Genomic DNA, 17745 nt, shown 5'->3' with positions numbered 1-17745 from the left:
TGAACCTCCTGGGAGGGCTCTGAGACTCTGTGTGCTGCTGCTGCAGGTCTAGCAGGGCAGGAAGCTGCTGGAGACCCCCACAGCTGAGCAATTTTCACTTGAATTGACAGGTCACTTCTCCATGACACAGCGGTCAAGTTGGGGACCAGCCTGGGGGTGCTGGGACTGGCCAGCCTGTCTATCAGCCCTGCAAGCCCTTACACCTTGGAGCAAGGGGGCTGAGGAACAGGGAGCAGAGGTCTCACCAGTGTCTGAATCATCAGGTAACGGTTCATCCGCAAGGTGTAAACAACACCAAAGGTGTCCACCACCTTCTCCTGCTTCACCTGCTGCAGCAGCCGGTCCAGGGCGATGAAGGTGCCAGTGCGACCCACCCCGGCACTAGGGGCACAGACAGTGAAGGTTAAACAATGCCTGACCCAACAGGCACCCTCCTGCTGCTGCACGTGCTGCAAGGATGCTGCACTGGTCCCAGCATGGCATGGGGCTGAGGAGCCGGTGTCCAAGTATGGTGTGGGGCTGAGGAGCCATTCAGCCCATCCTTGGTGCTGACCACCCCCAGTTGCGCCACCCCCTTGAACTGGGGCCCAGGCTGAGAGCAGCCCTGCAACCCCCACTGCCCAGGCAGGAGACTCCACAGACCAGCCATGTCTCCAGGGGTTGCTTCCCCTCCCAGCTGGTGCTCAAGGAGTGCTCTGTGTCCTCTCCCACTGCTTCTCCTGCCATCCCCCAAGCAGAGCCTCACCTGCAGTGCACAAGGGTTGGTCCTGCATCCTTAGTGCTCTGGATGTGCTCCCGGACCAGCTCTCTGAAGGTCAGAATGGAAGTTGTGGACTCTGGGATCCCATGGTCAGGCCACGCCGTGTAGTGCAGGTGGGACACGTGCCGCTCTGCCCGGAGACCCTCCTGCCAGGGGGGATGCTGGTGGTCAGTGTGCAGCTTGTGGGGACAGGGAGCCCTGGAGCATCTGGGGACTTGGAAGACACCTAGCTCAGCCAATGTCAGGTCTGCTGCACTGCCTGGTGGCTTCTGCTCCCCTGTCTTTCTCTACAGCCCCTCACATGGTGAGGCATGAGGAGGTGGTAGGGAGGAGACCTGCCTCTGACTGCAGGGAACATGCCCGTGGAGCTACAGGCTGTGTCCCACTGCAGGAACTGCAGGGACATTGAAAGGAGATAGCAAGGGTGGACAGCAGGGGTGGGACATGTTGGACACTTCTATGGTACCAAGTCTGAAGTGACAGACTGCACCTCAGGGGACTGGGTCATGTGGAACCCAATAATGGCAGGGAAAGGAAATTATGCCACCACTACCAAGGAGAAATGCCACCACATCCCATGCAAACCCCCAGTCCTTGACAGGTTCCTGAGTCCTGGTGGGTCCTTACTCACATGCCACAGTTTGAACTGGCGCATGGTCCACTCCTCAGAGCTGCTCTGCATCAGTAGGTGGACCCGGACCTGCCCGTAGAAGACTGGGGCAGATTCGGATGGCCAGTAATGATCACAGAGGACCTAAACACAGGCAAGACAGGGTCCCAGTGAGGCCAGTGAGGGCCCAGGCCTGGTCCCACTGAGTGACTCCTGATTCCCAGGAAGCCTTTGTAGAGCAGAAGCTTTGCAGGGAGCTAGGCCACGTCTTTGGTGGCAGGCAGGGGTGCTTCCCCTTCCCACTAGGAGCTTTGCGCTCCCACCTCCCCTTCATTTGGATCTCAGCCTCCTCCAAAGAAAAGGAACCCTGTGGGTTTCATCATTCCTGGAGACTGGAGGAACAGTCCATGTGACGTGTCTCACCCAGAGGCAAGTGGTAATTTCAAATGCTGCAGAAATATCTGAAGGCTGAGAGATCTGCAGACTCTCCATCCTTGGACATACACAGCTCTCCACTGGGCAAGACACTGAGCAACCTGCACTACATGAATCTGCTTTGAGCAGGAGGTTGGGATAGAGACCCATCTTTTGGGGACAAATGTCCATAAGTTCCACTTCTGCCTCTTCCTACCCCAAGCTAATGCTGAGCTGCTCACATCAGCCTCTGTTCTCCCCAGACTGCCTGTCAGGGAAGTCATGTGTCCTGTGCTCATCCTGGAGCCACATCTGAGCAGGGGTTGGTAGAGAGAGCACCAACCCAGGCTGGGTTCAGCTCACACGACCAGGTCTGGGCTTGTCTGGGGCTGGCACGTTGTGCTCCTGACATACCCGCCCGTTCTCCATGCAGACTGTCAGCATGATGATGTTGCAGACGTTCTGCTCCCACACCAGCCTCCAGAAGTCCTCTATCGTTTTCTTCAGAGGCCCCTGGGTGGCAATGAACTCCTGCTGGGATGTATAGCCCTGAGCAAGAGTCAGACAGAAGGGGTTGGCAGGTTGCTGAGGCAGATGGGTCCTGCCCTGGGACACTGTCAGTGCCTGCTCTGCTTTTGTGGTGGCAGGAGAAATGTCCCTTGCCCTCAGCCCACATGGGCAGATCCCAGAGAGCTGATTTCACAGGGAGCATGAGCTGCCCAGCACGTGTTCTCCAAGTGTTTGGAATGAAGACGTGCTTCCCTCCAAGCAGTTCCTCATTCAGCCTGACAGAACTGGGTCTTTCTCAGGCTCCCAAGTCCTGGCTGGAGGCAGGGTGAGCATGCAGGGCCTCAGGCTGTGTCTCCTTCTTTGCCCCCTGGCAGAGATGGCCACCCACCATGCTGGGTGCCCTGCCCATTACCTGGGAAAACCTCCTGGATGGGGGATGTAGGCACAGTTCCGGGTTTGTTCAAATGCAGCTGCACAGACCAGCAGGAGAAAGAGCAGGCAGGCAGGGCAGCTGGGAGATGATGGGAAGAGGACAGTCCCCAGGAAGAAAGCAGAAAGCCTTGCCATACTCCCCACTCACACCTGCATTCACAGAATGTGCTGCCAGACCATCTCCACCAACCCCTGCTAAAGGACTCCACATCTCCACCTGACCCCAAACTCCTTCCAGGCTGTGTCAGCTGTGGCTTCAGGCGTAGCTCTTGCCCACCAACCCTCACAATCTCAATCCAAGCAGAGCTTCTATGATGGTGCCCCGTGGCCACGTGTCAGTGGGGAAGGCAGGTGGGCACTCACAGGCATGAAGTTGGCATTGATGTAGTCTGAGTGTGGGTCCTCCCCCTGTTGGCTCAGCTTGACCCGAGAGTGATCATCTGAAAAGGACCATACAGACATGACCCCCGAGGCAGCCCTTCACCAAGACATGGCCATCTCCTCTACATCTGGGGAACAAACTAGGAGAAGCCCCAGCAGCTCCATGCACATGGCCAGCAGTGAGGCTCTGTGTTCAGGCATCTTCTCTAGCTGGGCTAGTGGTGGCAGAAGAAAGCAGAGCTGCTATAAGGAGGTTCATAAGAGAAGTCATGGGGCACTCATGGTCCTTCTTTGGTCTCCAGCTGGGACCATCCCTGAGCTGGGCCCACCCAGCAGCCTCCTGGAGGAGCTGAGGATGGTGGCTCAGCCCTGGCTCAACCCCTAAGCCTTGAGTCTTCAGCATAAAATGGAATCTGAGGCCCATTTCAAGGTGCCTTCTGCCAGGAGAGGAGCCAGGTGCTGTGAACCCTGCGCTGATGCCAGGTGAGCCCATCCCTGTGCTCTGCAGTGTGAATCCCCACCCTGGGTGCTGGGGGGCAGGGAGGAGACAGCACTTACAGGGCAGCACATGAGGATATCTGTTCTTGGAGACATTGGCTGGTAGCTCAGCCTCCACCTTTGGCTGCTCCTTCCCAACTTCCTTCAGCTCCTGTAGGGCAGGGGAAAAGATAAGCACAAATGTCTCTCTGGAGAGTTCCTGGCCAACCCAGCTCCCTGCTCATGACCCACAGATCTAGCTGGGGGTCCAATAGGGTCACCCATGCACAGTCAACTGCTCTGCTTCTCCTTCAGTATGGCCTGTGGACTCTGAGCCATAGATTACTTTTCCCACTGCCTTTTCCAACAACAGTTTGTATTTAAAAGAAAACAAGCCCAGGAACAAGTACTGGGGGGAAAACACCTTCTCAGAAATCTACCAAGAAGCTCAGAGCGTTTTACGCTGAGAAAACTGAAACATCTCATGCTGCAGAAACAAAAATATCTTGTGTTCCTGCCTCTGTTCTTATTCAAAAGGCCAGAGAAGGCTGATCTGAGGAGGGTTTGAAATTGCTGACAAGACTTTCAAAGGTGCTGTCAGCAGAACAATTCAGAACCTGCAGATGTTGGCAGTGGAGACAGTGAAGGTAGCCTGAGGTGAATTTCACACCCAGCCCTACAGCTCTGAGAGTGCTCCTCAACCTTCCTTTTGGCTCCAGGCTCTTCTCTAACACTGTCAAGGTGAATCTTTTTGCAGAACCCCTCAGCATCTTCACCTCCAGTCCAGGCCTTAGCTTTGTCCACCAGCAGCTACAGATGGTGCTAGTTCACCTCATGCCACAGACAATACGTGGTTTTACCAGAACTTGAACAAAACCAGGTTTGAGCAAAGCAACTGCCTGATATCTTGGTCCATCCAGTCTTTGGCTTCCAAGACTGCCTAGCAGGGTGATTGGATTGCTAGGGATGGGTTACTGTCCCTGGAGATGAGGAGTCTATACAGGCCACCCAACAGCTTGGGCATGAGCTACTTACTGCTGGCATGAGGGAAAATGTGGGCTCATCTCTAGCAGGACTCTCATCTCACCTCAAACTCCTGGAAAAAACCTTGGTTAGCACTTGCTGTCTTCATCTCATAGTACTGCCTGAAGTTCTGGATGGGAATTGGCCGATGGACATTCCTGCATGAAATACAGTCCAGAGGAAAACTTGCCTTAGGTATTGGGATGCAGGTCAGTCTGGTGGCCAAGGAGACAACCTGGCCTTGAGACCTGCAGTATCAGGATGCACAGACACAGGGATGGCTTCTAGCCTGGTCACTGCCCATGTCCAACAGAGCATTGATTAAATATTGGGAGGGATTTCAGGATTATGAGGATATTCTCCCACTGCAGAAGCCTCACAGAGGAGGTGTGGGCAAAGCATTAGCTTGGAATGGAGCTGGGTAATAAATACTGAACATGGGAAGGCCTGGGATCTAAAAAATACTGGAAGGAGACAAGAGTTGGGATTTTTCCTGAGCCAAAGCACGAGAACGGAAGTAGGTGAAAGACTCTGGGACCTGCTGCGGGGCCACACAGAGAGGGAAGCCTCCAGCACTCACCTCAAGCTGTAGGTCGTCATTTCCTGGGGCAAGCTGCTCTTCTTGGTTCTAGAATCAAAGCAGGGGAGATGTTACCCTTCCCTGCAAGGATGGATGCTATGAGCATATTGTGTACTGCTGGCCCAGGGGACAGTTGCGAGACGATGTCTCACACCGGGCACACAGGCTGCCTTGCACACCTGGAAAGGTGGGAATCAACTGCACACAGAGTCACAGAGTGGTCAGGGCTGGAAGGGACCTCTGAAGATCATCTAATCCAACTCCCTGCTAGAGCAGGATCCCCTACAGTAGATCCCACAGGATCACATCCAGATGGGTTTGGAATGTCTCCAGAGATGGAGACTCCATAGGCAGCTCCTCTCTCCCCTCGGCCCTTTGCTTCTCTGCTTGCCAGGCACAACTCCACTAGCACGTGTCCTGGTTTGCCTAAATCTCTTTGTATGTCCTCACTGGTCTTCCTCCTGGCCTGGCATGGAAGGTTGGTATTGTCAGGTAAGAGATGGATCATCCTCACCTCTTTGCTCTGAGCTGTTTCCAGTAGATCAAAGCAAAAATAGCTGCAAGTGTCAGGAGAAATCCCATGATTATTCCAGCAATTATTGGCATTGAGAGTGGAGTTGTGTCTGCACCAGATGCAGCAGCTGGAGTGAAAAAGAGATAGAAGGGATAGAGGAGTCAGTAAATGGCTGCATTTACTTGATTGTATTTGCTAGAGCCTATGATGTCCCTCTGGCTTGTCATTGTCAGGTTGTTGATTATCTCCAACCTACACAGCCAGGTAGGGAGGATTATAGAATCATAGAATCCCAGACTGGTTTGGCTTGGAAAAACCTTAAAGGAAAAACCTAGATCCAACCCCCTGCACGGGCAGGGACACCTCCCACCAGCCCAGGCTGCTCCAAGCCCCATCCAACCTACCCTTCAACACTGCCAGGGATGGGGCAGCCACAGTTTCCCTGGGCAACCTGGGCCAGGGTCTCACCACCCTCATAGTGAAGAATTTCCTCCTAATGTCTAAATTTCCCCTCTTCCAGTTTTAATCCATTCCCCCTTTTCCTCTTGCCACAAGTCCCTGCAAAAAGGTGACATTCCCCATCTTACCTGAGAACATGGTGAATGTCACTGCAGGAGATACTGGATCATATTTGGTGAAGGCAGCAATGCTGAACCTAGGGCAGAACAGAGTCCTGTCATCAGGGGCAAGCTGAGCTGAGGGCAGCCCCCACGCAGCCAGCAGGAGGAAGACCCAGGGGACTAGGACAGCTGCCTCTGTTCTGAAATGCTGTATTGGAAGAAGCTGGTTTTTCTGGTAAGGATTTAGGGAATGTGTAAAAATGTCTTTCCTCCGTTTTGTGCCTCTCAGAAAAGCTTGTTACACTTGGGAAAACATAAGAAAATGTTCAGAGAGCACAAATGGGAAGGAGCTCTCCTCCAAAGGGCCATGTGCAGAGACAAGCAGTAAGTTTCTGCTCTCTTATAAGACACAAGTAAGGAAAGACAACAGTAAGTAGGGAAAACCAAGTTGGGTTGAGTCATTGTCTTAGTTCATGTCAACCTATTAATTGGGTTGACTTGAAAAAGCTGAGCCCTGGGAACTGTTTGAAAGAGGGGCACCTCAGCTGGGAGGGCCGAGCCCTGACCCAGACCGTTCCTTATGCACACAGAAGTGGCTGGAACATCCTCTTCCCTGGGGAGTTCTGCCCCGCATTGTGCCCCCAGCAAGGCGCACACCAAGCCTCACAGCTCCCTGCAGAGCTGATGGCCTTCCCAGCAGGTAGCTTGGAGGGGTTGGGCTTCCCGTGCCCTCAATGTGGGCGAAGGTTTTCAACCATAGCTTTGGATTTCAGCAGCCAGGAGTCTGTGTGTCCCGACTGGCAGAGTAAAGACCTCTTTGGAAACTGAGCCTGCAGGTGCCACATCATGAGAGATACAGGTGGATAAATACCTCACTGAAAGATAGGAAACAAGGGCCAGCTTAGAGAGCAGAGATGGGCTGTCAGCAACCTGCTCTTCACCTCAGCACCAACGATTACCTGGGGAAGCAGCAGGGCACTGAGTATCCATGCTGTTTGGGGCAGGCAAAGTGAAAGCAAACTGGGGAGAGGTGCAGGAGGATCTTCTAGTCCTGAGTAACTGGGCAGTTCAGCACGTTACTAAATCATGGCAGCTGACTAATGACAGCCTGATGGCTCTGGAGTAGGACTGCCCTGCGGGAGGGAGGTGCTGCAGGGGCAGCTGGGAAGCAGGGAGGGCAGGCACACGTTGCCAGACTGGCTGGATGGTATCTGGGGGGTGGAGGTACCGAAGTGGGCTCCTGACCTTGCTAAACTCTGCTCGGGTCTGCTGGCAGGCATTGGGCTGAGCACCTGTGGTGTGACACAGACCCAGCTCGTGCCCAGGCTGTCCCCTGTCTCAGCCATTTCCTGCTCCCTGAGGAGGTGTTAACACCAATCTCTACTCTCTGCAAGTGCTGCCCCAAACAGCAGTTTGAGTTAAAAGACCATTTTTGTCAATGTGTAAATCTAAACTGACCCTGTAAGAATCAATTTCAGGTTTTCTTGTAAGCACAGAGTTTGCACAGAACAAAAGGAGAGAGTGGAGGCAGAAGAGCAGAAAACAAGGAGAACCAGCAGGTCTAAATCCACCACCAGGGACTCCTCCCACCACAGAACTTATGGGCAGATCTAACTCTGTGTTTGCTCATCAGGGAAAGAGAAGCTCTCTCTCCTGAACACACTCTCTTATGGTCTTTCTTTCTCTTTTCCCAACACCCTCAGTGACTTCCATCACTAGTCAGTCACCCTTGCTGTAACCTTCTTCAAATTGAAGAACGCTCAGATTCTGGGGGTTCCCTTTGGCAGAGAAATGCCTGGGTCTATGGACCCTGTTTGATACAATTCTGAGCTGCTATCTCAACAGAGCACTCACTGAAGAGATGATTCTTCCTTTGTAGCAGAAAGCCTGTTTTATCATCAACTGTTTTAAAGGTATCCTATAATAAAGTATGCACACTTGTACACTTCTGTTCCTGGATTTTATTTACTGTCAAATAAAACTCAGAATTTATTAATATTGTGATCAGGGAATAATGGAATAATTTTGGTTGGAAAAGACCTTCAAGATCACCTGGTCCAACTATTAACCCAGCCCTGCCATGGGCGATGTGTGTGTGTGTCTCATGGGGAACCTGGACCTGTGTATTTGCCACCCTCAGCCTCTGATCCCCAGCTTTGTGGGCATCACTTGAACTGATGTTTCTCAATCAGTTTCATTTCTGCACTACCTAAGGCTGCATGTAACTCCAAGTCACGTGAAAAAGTCCTACAAATGACAGCAACTGTTCCAGTTCCTGCTCTGGAGGTGCCCAGCTCCAAAGCAATATGCAGACCCCTTGTCAGCCCGAGTTTTCCCTCTCTCTCCCTTTCCCATGGTCCTATATCCTCCAGGTTTCCTTGCATCCCATAAATGTCACTTGGTGGAACAACCTCTGGGCTCCAGTGCTGAGGGTCTGGGGAGCATGAGGGTGAGGTGACATCCAGGAAGCTGGTGGCACCTTGCAGGGACACATACAGTCCTTTTTCTCCTCCAGCCCCTTTCCCCAGGAGGGATGTTGTCCTCTCTCACCTGTACTGCTCGTTAGCTTTCAGCTTCCCATTGCAGGTCGTCCTGGACTGGCCACACTCCTCTGTTCCCACTGGCACTCGCCAGGTTTCATGGGAGCTCCTGGGGCTCAGGTGGAAGGGATTGGGGATCAGCACAGCCAGGTAGGAATCTTCTGTCCCATAATAGTGGTCATACCATGTGCTGGACATAATTTCCTGGGTGGGCCTCAGCACTGAAGAGGAATCATAGAATCATGGAATGGTTTGGGTTGGAAGGGACCTCAAAGATCATCTAGTTTCAACCACCCCTGAATGGGCAGAGACACGTCCCACTAGACCAGGTTGCTCCAAGCCCCATCCAACCTGCCCTTGAGCATTTGAGCCCTTGGGGCCTTCACAGCTTCCCTGGGCAACCTGTTCCAGTGTCTCACCACCCTCACAGCAAAGAATTTCCTTCTAGTGTCTAATCTAAATCTCTCCACTTCCAGTTTAAGTCCATTACCCCATGTCCTCTCATTACATGCCCTTGTTCAAAGTCCTTCACCAGCTTTTCTGGAGCCCCTTCAGATACTGGAAGGCTGCTATGATGTCTCCCTGGAGCCTTCTCTTCTCCAGGACAAGCCAAACTCTCTGCCTGCCTTCAAAGGAGAAGTGCTCCAGCCCTCTGATCATCTTTGTGGCCTCCTCTGGACAACTGTACAAGGTGACAGTGGTAGTCCCAAAGTGACATCCAGGGGATCTGCTGCCCCCAGGGAGTCCCTGCAGGGGACTTACGTGAATCGTTGGTGGTAGCAATGACACCATAGTACTCGATCTGCCCGTTCTCCTCGCTGAACAGGTTGGATGAAAGGATGACTGTGGATCTGGCCTCCACCTGGAAGATGTCTTCTCGCAGGGGTGGAGGCAGGGCTGGAAAAGGAACAAGTAAGCACAGCCTTTTAGTGTGTTAGACCCACCTCACTGACCCCCTGCAGCTCTGTGCAGGATCTAAGGTTGTGGAAAAGAAGGGGATTCACCCTCCACTGTTGTGTTGCAGAGCAGAGTTACAGCCTGGCTCCTCATTGTGTTCATGCCCAGTGTGCTCACAGCAATTCGGTAGGATGAGTTTGGCCTCAGCCCCTCCAGATTGGCCTCGCTCGTAGGGAAATTCAGGACATACTTGGAGGTGGGACGTGCATCAGAGAGTCTCTCTGTCACCACCTCATAAGCATCCACATCTCCAGGAGAGCTGGTCCAGTTCAAGTAAAGGCTCCTTGGTTCTGGTAGGCATTGCATGTCCTCCACAGGGTTTGGCTCTGCAAAGGAGATACTGAGGCTCTGAACTTACTAGATCAGAGAACACCCAACTTCAGCCCATGCATTAGCCCAGAGCCACCCTGTCCTTTACTGCCTGTCCCTAGGCCAGAGGGAGAAGCAAAGCTGGACATCTGTGACCTGGGAGCGTGCTGTGCCAAGGGCCACAGAACCAGGTGAACGGGCGAGGGCCTGAGCAGATGTCCTACAGGGGGAGCAGACCAATAGTCCACTTTGCTTCACATGCAGCCAGGCCACGAGGTGATCCCGTCTCTAGGATGGGGCTAGCTTAGGGGACCCATGGCTACCAGAGGGTCACCTTCCTGGCTTTCCTCATGTCCCACCAGAAAGACTTCCCATGCTTGTGTTGACACTCAAGGGCTGATCCAGCCTGGAGGCCACCCAAAAGTTTCTCTCCCTTCCAGCCTCCACTCCCCCCGTCCCCAGGACCATGCATACCCACCCATTGGCACTGCCAGGGGTTTGGTGCTGCTCCAGTATGGCCCAGCCACGCAGCTCAACGAGACAGAGTAGTTCCTCCCTGGGATCAGCCCCTGGAGGAGGTGCTGAACCTGCCCTCTTCCAAGGACGTGCCGCCGGGGCACGGTGCTGTTCCTGGGATCCCGCAGCCACAGCTGGCAGTCATCCTGCTGTCCAGAGATGCTGCCCCAGGAGAGGAGCATCGTGTTGTTGCCTTCAGCCACCACAGAGAGATTTTTGGGAACTGAAGGGGCTACAATAAAAAACACATCAGGGGAGAGTTACCGGCAATCAGGAGCTCTCCCCTATCCTACAGAGATACAATCACAAAATCCCAGAGTGGTTTGGGTTGGAAGGGACCTTAAAGGTCATCTAGATCCAACCCCCTGCATGGGCAGGGACACCTCCCACCAGCCCAGGCTGCTCCAAGCCCCATCCAACCTGCCCTTCAACACTGCCAGGGATGGGGCAGCCACAGCTTTTCTGGGCAACCTGGGCCAGGGTCTCACCACCCTCACAGCAAAGAATTTCTTCCTAAGATCTCATCTCAATCTCCCCTCTTTCAGCTTGAAACCATACCCCCTCATCCCATCACTCCTGCCCTTGTCCCAAGTCCCTCCCCAGCTTTCCTGGAGCCCCTTCAGGCACTGGAAGGTGCTCTAAGGTCTCCCTGGTGCCTTCTCTTCTCCAGGCTGAACAGCCCAACTCTCCCAGCCTGTCCCCAGAGCAGAGCTGCTCCAGCCTTGGATCATCTCCGTGGCCTCCTCTGGACTCATTCCAAGAGCTCCATGTCCTTTCTGTGTTGGGAATCCCAGAACTGGACCCAGCCCTGCAGGTGGGTCTCACCAGAGTGGAGCAGAGGGGAACAATCACCTCCCTGACTTGCTGGTCACACTGCTGATGACAGCCCAGGACACGGCTGTTTTCTGGGCTCCAGCAGACATTGCTGGCTTGTGTTGAGCTTCTCGTCAACCCATCTGAATACAATTAGAAGACAGTAACATGCAAGGAAACTTCCTATGTTCACTGATAGCATCATGCAGATGCTGGCTGCCACTGCCAGAAATGACTTTCAAATGGCAACTGGAGGACATGTAGAGTGATGAACATGAGGAGATGGGTTCTTCCTCATTCCAGTTAGCAAGTTTCATCAGAAACTTGCCTTCAGGGCTCTGCACATGACTCCCAGCACCCTACCAGGGGCTGGCTGAGCGTGGGAGCAGAGACCTCTGGATTCCCCAAGCAAAGTGCAGGGAGTGTGGGGACAAGCACATGAAAAGGCTTATTGTGCTTATCTGCAATTTCCACATTCCTTGGAAAAAAAAACCAAAACAAAAACAACAACCCAAAAAAAGCAAAAAGCCCATCCTCCCCCTGTGCTCCATGCCAGGAATTTTCTGAATGTTTGGGAGGAAGGCAGCAGGGCTGGAGGGGTGTCCCCCACTGCCTGTCTGGGCTGTGGGTGTCCTCTACCAGCGCAGCACTCCTGCCATGGGATCCCTCACTCTTGTGCACTCACCTATGCCTGGAGGAGCTAGCTTGTGTCTCCAGGGAGACATCACAGAGGCCTTCCAGGATCTGAAGGGGGCATATAGGGAAGCTGGGGAGGGACATTTGACAAGGGCTTGTAGAGAGTGGACAAGGGGTAATGGATTAAAACTGGAAGAGGGGAGATGTAGATTAGATGTTGGGAAGAAAGTCTTCACTATGAGGCTGGTGAGACCCTGGTCCAGGTTGTTCAGAGAAGCTGTGGCTGCCCCATCCCTGGAAGTGTTCAAGGGCAGGCTGGATGGGGCTTGGAGCAACCTGGTCTGGTGGGAGGTGCCCATGCAGGGGGGGGTTGGAACTAGATGATCTTTAAGGTCCTTTCCAACCAAAACCATTCTATGATTCTATGAACAGTGGGGCCATGACCTGGAGCTCTGCCTCCTGAAACAGCCACCATGTCCTGAGGGCAGCACTGCCCTGCTCTCCTTGCACAGCCCATGGTCTGTCTGCTGCAATGGTACCTCCAGCCTCCAGAAAGCTCTCAGCCGTGTCCCTGCCCCCTGCAGATGCTGACCCCACCAGCTGGGGGAGGCTGAGCTCCACACCTGGTGCAAGGACCTCCAGCTCTTGCCACTCACTTGTCCAGTCACTGATGTTCCCCGCAGAGGCCATGTAGGGCCCTGCCACAGACACCACCTCCAGCAGGTACTTGTGTCCTGGAGCCAGACCAGAGAAGGTGAATTTCCTGGTGCCTTTCCCAACGGACATGTTGGCTGCCACAGCACCTGACCCCCAGTGGTACAGGAGGAGCCTGTAACTGTCCTGTCCCTGGGGATCTGCTCGCCAGGATGCACTCAGCCTGTTGGGATAGCCTTGGTTGGTCATGTACACGTTCCGGGGTGCCAGGGGATCTGGAGAAACAGGATGAGAGACACCTCAGGCTCTGAGCACACTACCTCGGTATCTTGGCAGTGTCATCAGAAGGGATGCACCACACAGGACAGGGCAGCATGCAGGATGGCTGCATCCACCAGTCTGCAGACAGCTAAAAGCAGCTCCTGCAAGCCTCAGGTTGTGCCTGAGCAGACATGGTCCTATCCCAGCTGGAGCAAGACACCTGGGGATGGGTGAGGAGGGAACACCCAGCTGGAGGGGATGGTGACCACTGTCTGCTGCTCCCTCCTCCTTGCTCCTCTGAAGCCTCAGGAGCTTCAGCTGGCGCAACCCAAGCTGGTGGAGCCCATGGTGAGGTGGGCAGATCCCTGCTCCATGCCACACCACTGACTTGCCCGTGGCTTCAGGCAGGGCTCAGGGCAGCCATGAAGGTCAGTGGGACTGTGTCCTTTGCCAGGAGCTTTCGTGACACCCTCAGCACAGGGTACTCACATGTCCAGTTGCTGACGTTCCCTGCAGATGCCTGGTAGGACCCCGCCATGGACATCACCTCCAGCACATATTTGCTTCCTGGGGCCAGGCCCGTGAAGGTGAAGTTGTGGGTGTCTCTCCCGAGCGAGGCTGTAGCTGCCACGGTGCCCAGCGGTGCCCGGCGCAGGGTCAGGCTGTAGCCGTCCCGGCCCCCGGCCGGGGCTCCCCAGGAGGCACTCAGGGTGTCGGGGTGTCCCTGGCTCAGCAGGCACACGGCAGCCGGGGGCAGAGGGCCTGGGGAGTCACCAGATCTGATGTTAGGGAATGAAGACTGTGCCAGAGGGAACAGACCCTTGATGGGATGTTGTACAGCAGGACAGATGTTCCCTGAGGGCTGGGACTCGTAGATCCCCACTAGCACACTCCTTCTCCTGACTTTTATCTGTCCCCAACCCCACCTCACCTTTAACACTGCTCACCCTCTGTGGTCCCTCATATGCCAACACTTCCTCGTTCTGGTCACCCTCATGCCCACAGCCCAGCTGCAGCACCTTTGCCACTGCTGCATGCAGACGTGTCCTCCAGCACACAACTGGAGTGCAGCTGCCAGGCAGAGCTGGCACATCATAGAATCACAGAATTATTTTGGTTGGATATCTTCAATATCATCAAGTCCAACCATTAGCCCAGCATTGCAAAGGCCACCACTAAACCATGTCCCTCTGCACCACATCTTCACATCTTTTAACACCTCCAGGGATGGGGACTCCACCACTGCCCTGGGCAGCCTGGGCCAGGGCCTGACAACACTTTCCAGGAAGAAATTGTTCCAAATATCCAATCTAAACCTCCTTGGCATAACTTGAGGCAATACCCCTCATCCCATCACTTGTTCCTTGGGAGACAAGACCAACCCCCCTGGCTCCAACCTCCTCTCAGGCAGTTGCAGAGCCAGAAGGTCTCCCCTCAGCCTCCTTTGCTCCAGGCTGAAAATCCCCAGCTCCCTCAGCTTCTCCTCAACACACTTGTGCTCCAGACCCTTCCCCACCCCCACTGCTCTTCTCTAGACATGCTCCAGGTCCTCAGTGTCCTTCGTGTGGTGAGGGGCCCAAAGCTGACGCTATGATTTGAGGTGTCCCCTCACCAGTGCCCAGCACAGGGGGATGATCCCTGCTCTGGTCCTGCTGGCCACACTAGTGCTGACACAAGCCAAGATGCTGGTGGCCTTGGCAACCTCGGCACACACTGGCTCACCATCAGCTTCTCTTGGCCAACACCCCCAGATCCTTTTCTCGCAGGCACTTTCCAGCCACTCTGCTCCAAGCCTGGAGCATTGCCTGAGGTTTTTGTGACCCATGTGCAGGACCAAACACTGGGCCTTGTTGAACCTCACACAATTCTCCTTGGCCCATGGATCCAGCCCATCCAGGTCCCTCTGCAGAGCCTTCCTACTCTCAGGCAGATCAACACTCCCAACTTAGCGTCCCCTGCAAACTGAGGGCACACTCAATAATCTATCAGTTGTATATACTCTGACCAGCCCTAAATCTTTCTGGATCTCCAAAGCAAAGACCAATTCTCCTGGGAGGACTGTGTGTTAGCCTCTTGTACTACACTGATTCATTTCATGAACCTTTATGGCAATGTGGTTTCTACTGGCTGGAGGGGATTCAGAGGCAGCTTGAGCGCTCCTGTGTACCAGGAGGTGAGGCAGCACAGGCTGGGGGATGTCCCTGCACGGGCACAGCTGGGCACCCTGCATGTCATCAGCATGTACTTGTGCAAGCCTACAGCTGAACATTGTCGTGTCCATGAGGGTAAGAATGTGCCCCTGCACTACCCGCTGCATGTTGCACCATGCGTGTGTGAGAGCCCACCTCCAAAGGCAGCAGGTCCCCTCCCAGCCCTCCTCATGGCTGCCTGGTGGTGCAACATCTCCCACCCGTCCGCAGAGGACACTGCTCCGGGCACTCACGTGTCCAGCCACTGATGTTGGGTGCTGCTGCCTGGTAGGGTCCAGCCATGGTGCTGGCTTCCAGGGAGTACTCGTACCCTGGGGCCAGGCCCGTGAAGGTGAAGTTGTGGGTGTCTCTCCCGAGCGAGGCTGTAGCTGCCACGGTGCCCAGCGGTGCCCGGCGCAGGGTCAGGCTGTAGCCGTCCCGGCCCCCGGCCGGGGCTGCCCAGGAGGCACTCAGGGTGTCGGGGTGTCCCTGGCTCAGCCAGCACAGGGTGGCCGGGGGCAGTGGTCCTGGGAGGAGACACAAGTCACTGCAGAAGCCACATCTGGGCTGAGGGAAAAGGAGCTGCTCCATGTCTGTGCCAAGCAGGTGCTGCAAGAGGTGGGTCAGCTCTGCAAGGTTGGCTTTGCCCTCAGCCCTGTCGCAGCTGCCTCCTCCCTGGTGCTGCCTGAGCCTGTGGATGGCAGTGGATGGCTACCAGGGACATGGGTGATCAGGCCACATGGTCATGCACAGACTCCCCATGCTGCATCCAGTAGGGATTGAGCACTGGGAGCTTGCATGGACGGGAGAGGGAGGCAGGATCTGGCTGGACCAGTATGGCCCTTGATTTCCACTAGGAAAGGGGAGATCTGGTGGAGGACACCTGACTGCAAGGAGAGCATCATACTCACGTGTGCAGTGGGTGAGGTTGGGGCTGCTGGTGTGGAAGGGCCCTGCTGTGGCCCTCACTGCCACGGAGTAGCGGGTGCCGGGGCTCAGGTTCCTGAAGATGTGACTCCTGGCATCCACACCCAGCGCCACGCGCCCAACGCAGCTGCTGGAGGCTGTGTCACAGACCTCTACCACGAAGCCTTCTGCTCTTCGGCCCATGACTGCCCAGGAGACCTGCAGTGTGGAGGCAGAAGGGCTGCCCAGGGTGAAGCTGGCAGGGGCCACGGGGTCTGGAAAGCAACAGCAAGACAGTCAGGCCCCGTGTGCCACCACTCTCTGCTCAGTGCAATGAGCCAATGTCTTTGCCCAGGGGTTCCTCATGCTCTGGCAATGTGGGACTCCAGTTCCCACCGGGGAATGGGCAGGCTGGGCACTGTAGATCATCCCAGGCAGAAGAACAGAATCATAGAATCCCAGACTGGCTTGGAAGGGACCTTAAAGATCATCTAGTTCCAACCTCCCTGCCATAGGCAGGGACACCTCTGACTAGACCAGGTTGCTCCAAGCCCCATCCAACCTGCCCTTCAACACTGCCAGGGATGGGGCAGCCACAGCTTCCCTGGGCAACCTGGGCCAGGCTCTCACCACCCTCACAGAAAAGAATTTCTCTCTAAGATCTCATCTCAGTCTCCCCTTTTTCAGTTTGGAACCCTCGCACCTCATCCCATCCATCCATCCCTGCCCATTCCGAAAGCCCCTCCCCAGCTTTCCTGGAGCCCCTTCAGGCACTGGAAGATGCTCTAAGGTCTCCCTGGAGCCTTCTCTTCTCCAGGCTGAACACCTCAGCTTTGCAGGCATGAAGAAGCATGGGGACAAACGGACAGACAATGCATGTGTCTATGAGCACAATAACCCCAGGGCTTGCAGCTGGACATGCAGGGAAGACATCCAGAGCCTTCGAGGTGGGGGGCAGGGATTGGTTCTGGGTCGAGGAAGGAGTAGGACAGTGAGCAGAAAGGTGGGACAATTGCAGAGAAGCAAGGGGCAAAGCAGGGATATTTTGGGATGGGACAGATAGTGGTGGTTGCTCTGCAAGGTTCAGGTGGAAGTTCTGGGACACAGTGGAGCACTGCATCCAACCCAGCCCATCAGACTCACGTGTCCATTGGGTGACGTTGGAGGAGGAGGCTTTGAAAAGGCCTTTCACAGCAGTGACCTGCACAGCAAACCTGCTGCCTGCCTCCAAGTGAGTCCAAGTGAAGTTCTGGGCATCGGGACTCAAGGTCTGGACTTGATCCTTCTTCTGGGTGCTAAGGCTGTACAGAGTAATAAGGTAGTGGTCCCTCCTGCCAGGGGGTTTGTTCCAGCTCACATGAAGCTCTGAGGAGCTGCCTGGGTTGGTAAAGGTCAGGTTTGTTGGTTCAGCAGGAACTGTGAGGAAAAACAGACACATAGGTCAGAAGGAAGTAGATGCAGCTTTGAGTGTGCAGTCATGGCCAGGAGGAGTCCTGGTTCTGGCACAAGCCAGCAGCAGCCAGAAGACCTCTGCACCCATGTGGGGAAAGAGGGCTGCAAGAGGCAGGAGATGGCTGCACGCCAGCGCCACTGGGAACCAGGCCAAGCTGCCCTCCTCTCCTGCCCCTCGGTGTCAACACGGATCCCCACCCCATTCCAGAGCTCCTTACAGTGCTCCCACCCGCAGCACCCGTGGGTTGTAC

General features: G+C 54.9%; 1 protein-coding gene across 1 annotated transcript in view; it reads right to left on the bottom strand.

The window, feature by feature from the left end:
- The window catches only part of LOC127393666 (receptor-type tyrosine-protein phosphatase V-like), a 37996-nt gene that overhangs the window by 8444 nt on the left and 11807 nt on the right, over window positions 1-17745 (bottom strand). The window contains exons 12-30 of the mRNA XM_051638973.1: window positions 17186-17458; window positions 16048-16317; window positions 15391-15663; window positions 13437-13709; window positions 12689-12961; window positions 10546-10815; window positions 9806-10084; window positions 9564-9698; window positions 8812-9022; window positions 6289-6356; window positions 5702-5828; window positions 5188-5235; window positions 4672-4765; window positions 3666-3756; window positions 3090-3166; window positions 2199-2333; window positions 1392-1514; window positions 746-906; window positions 246-381 (exon numbers count right to left, since the gene is read on the bottom strand). Of these exons, the coding sequence (XP_051494933.1) occupies window positions 246-381; window positions 746-906; window positions 1392-1514; window positions 2199-2333; window positions 3090-3166; window positions 3666-3756; window positions 4672-4765; window positions 5188-5235; window positions 5702-5828; window positions 6289-6356; window positions 8812-9022; window positions 9564-9698; window positions 9806-10084; window positions 10546-10815; window positions 12689-12961; window positions 13437-13709; window positions 15391-15663; window positions 16048-16317; window positions 17186-17458 (3317 nt within the window). The remainder of the gene's footprint in view (window positions 1-245; window positions 382-745; window positions 907-1391; window positions 1515-2198; window positions 2334-3089; window positions 3167-3665; window positions 3757-4671; window positions 4766-5187; window positions 5236-5701; window positions 5829-6288; window positions 6357-8811; window positions 9023-9563; window positions 9699-9805; window positions 10085-10545; window positions 10816-12688; window positions 12962-13436; window positions 13710-15390; window positions 15664-16047; window positions 16318-17185; window positions 17459-17745) is intronic.

The sequence above is a fragment of the Apus apus genome, chromosome 23 (assembly GCF_020740795.1).
Source record: "Apus apus isolate bApuApu2 chromosome 23, bApuApu2.pri.cur, whole genome shotgun sequence".
In the NCBI taxonomy this organism is placed as follows: Eukaryota; Metazoa; Chordata; class Aves; order Apodiformes; family Apodidae; genus Apus; species Apus apus.
Note: the sequence above shows the minus strand (reverse complement) of the source record. Positions and strands in the feature narration are given on the sequence as shown.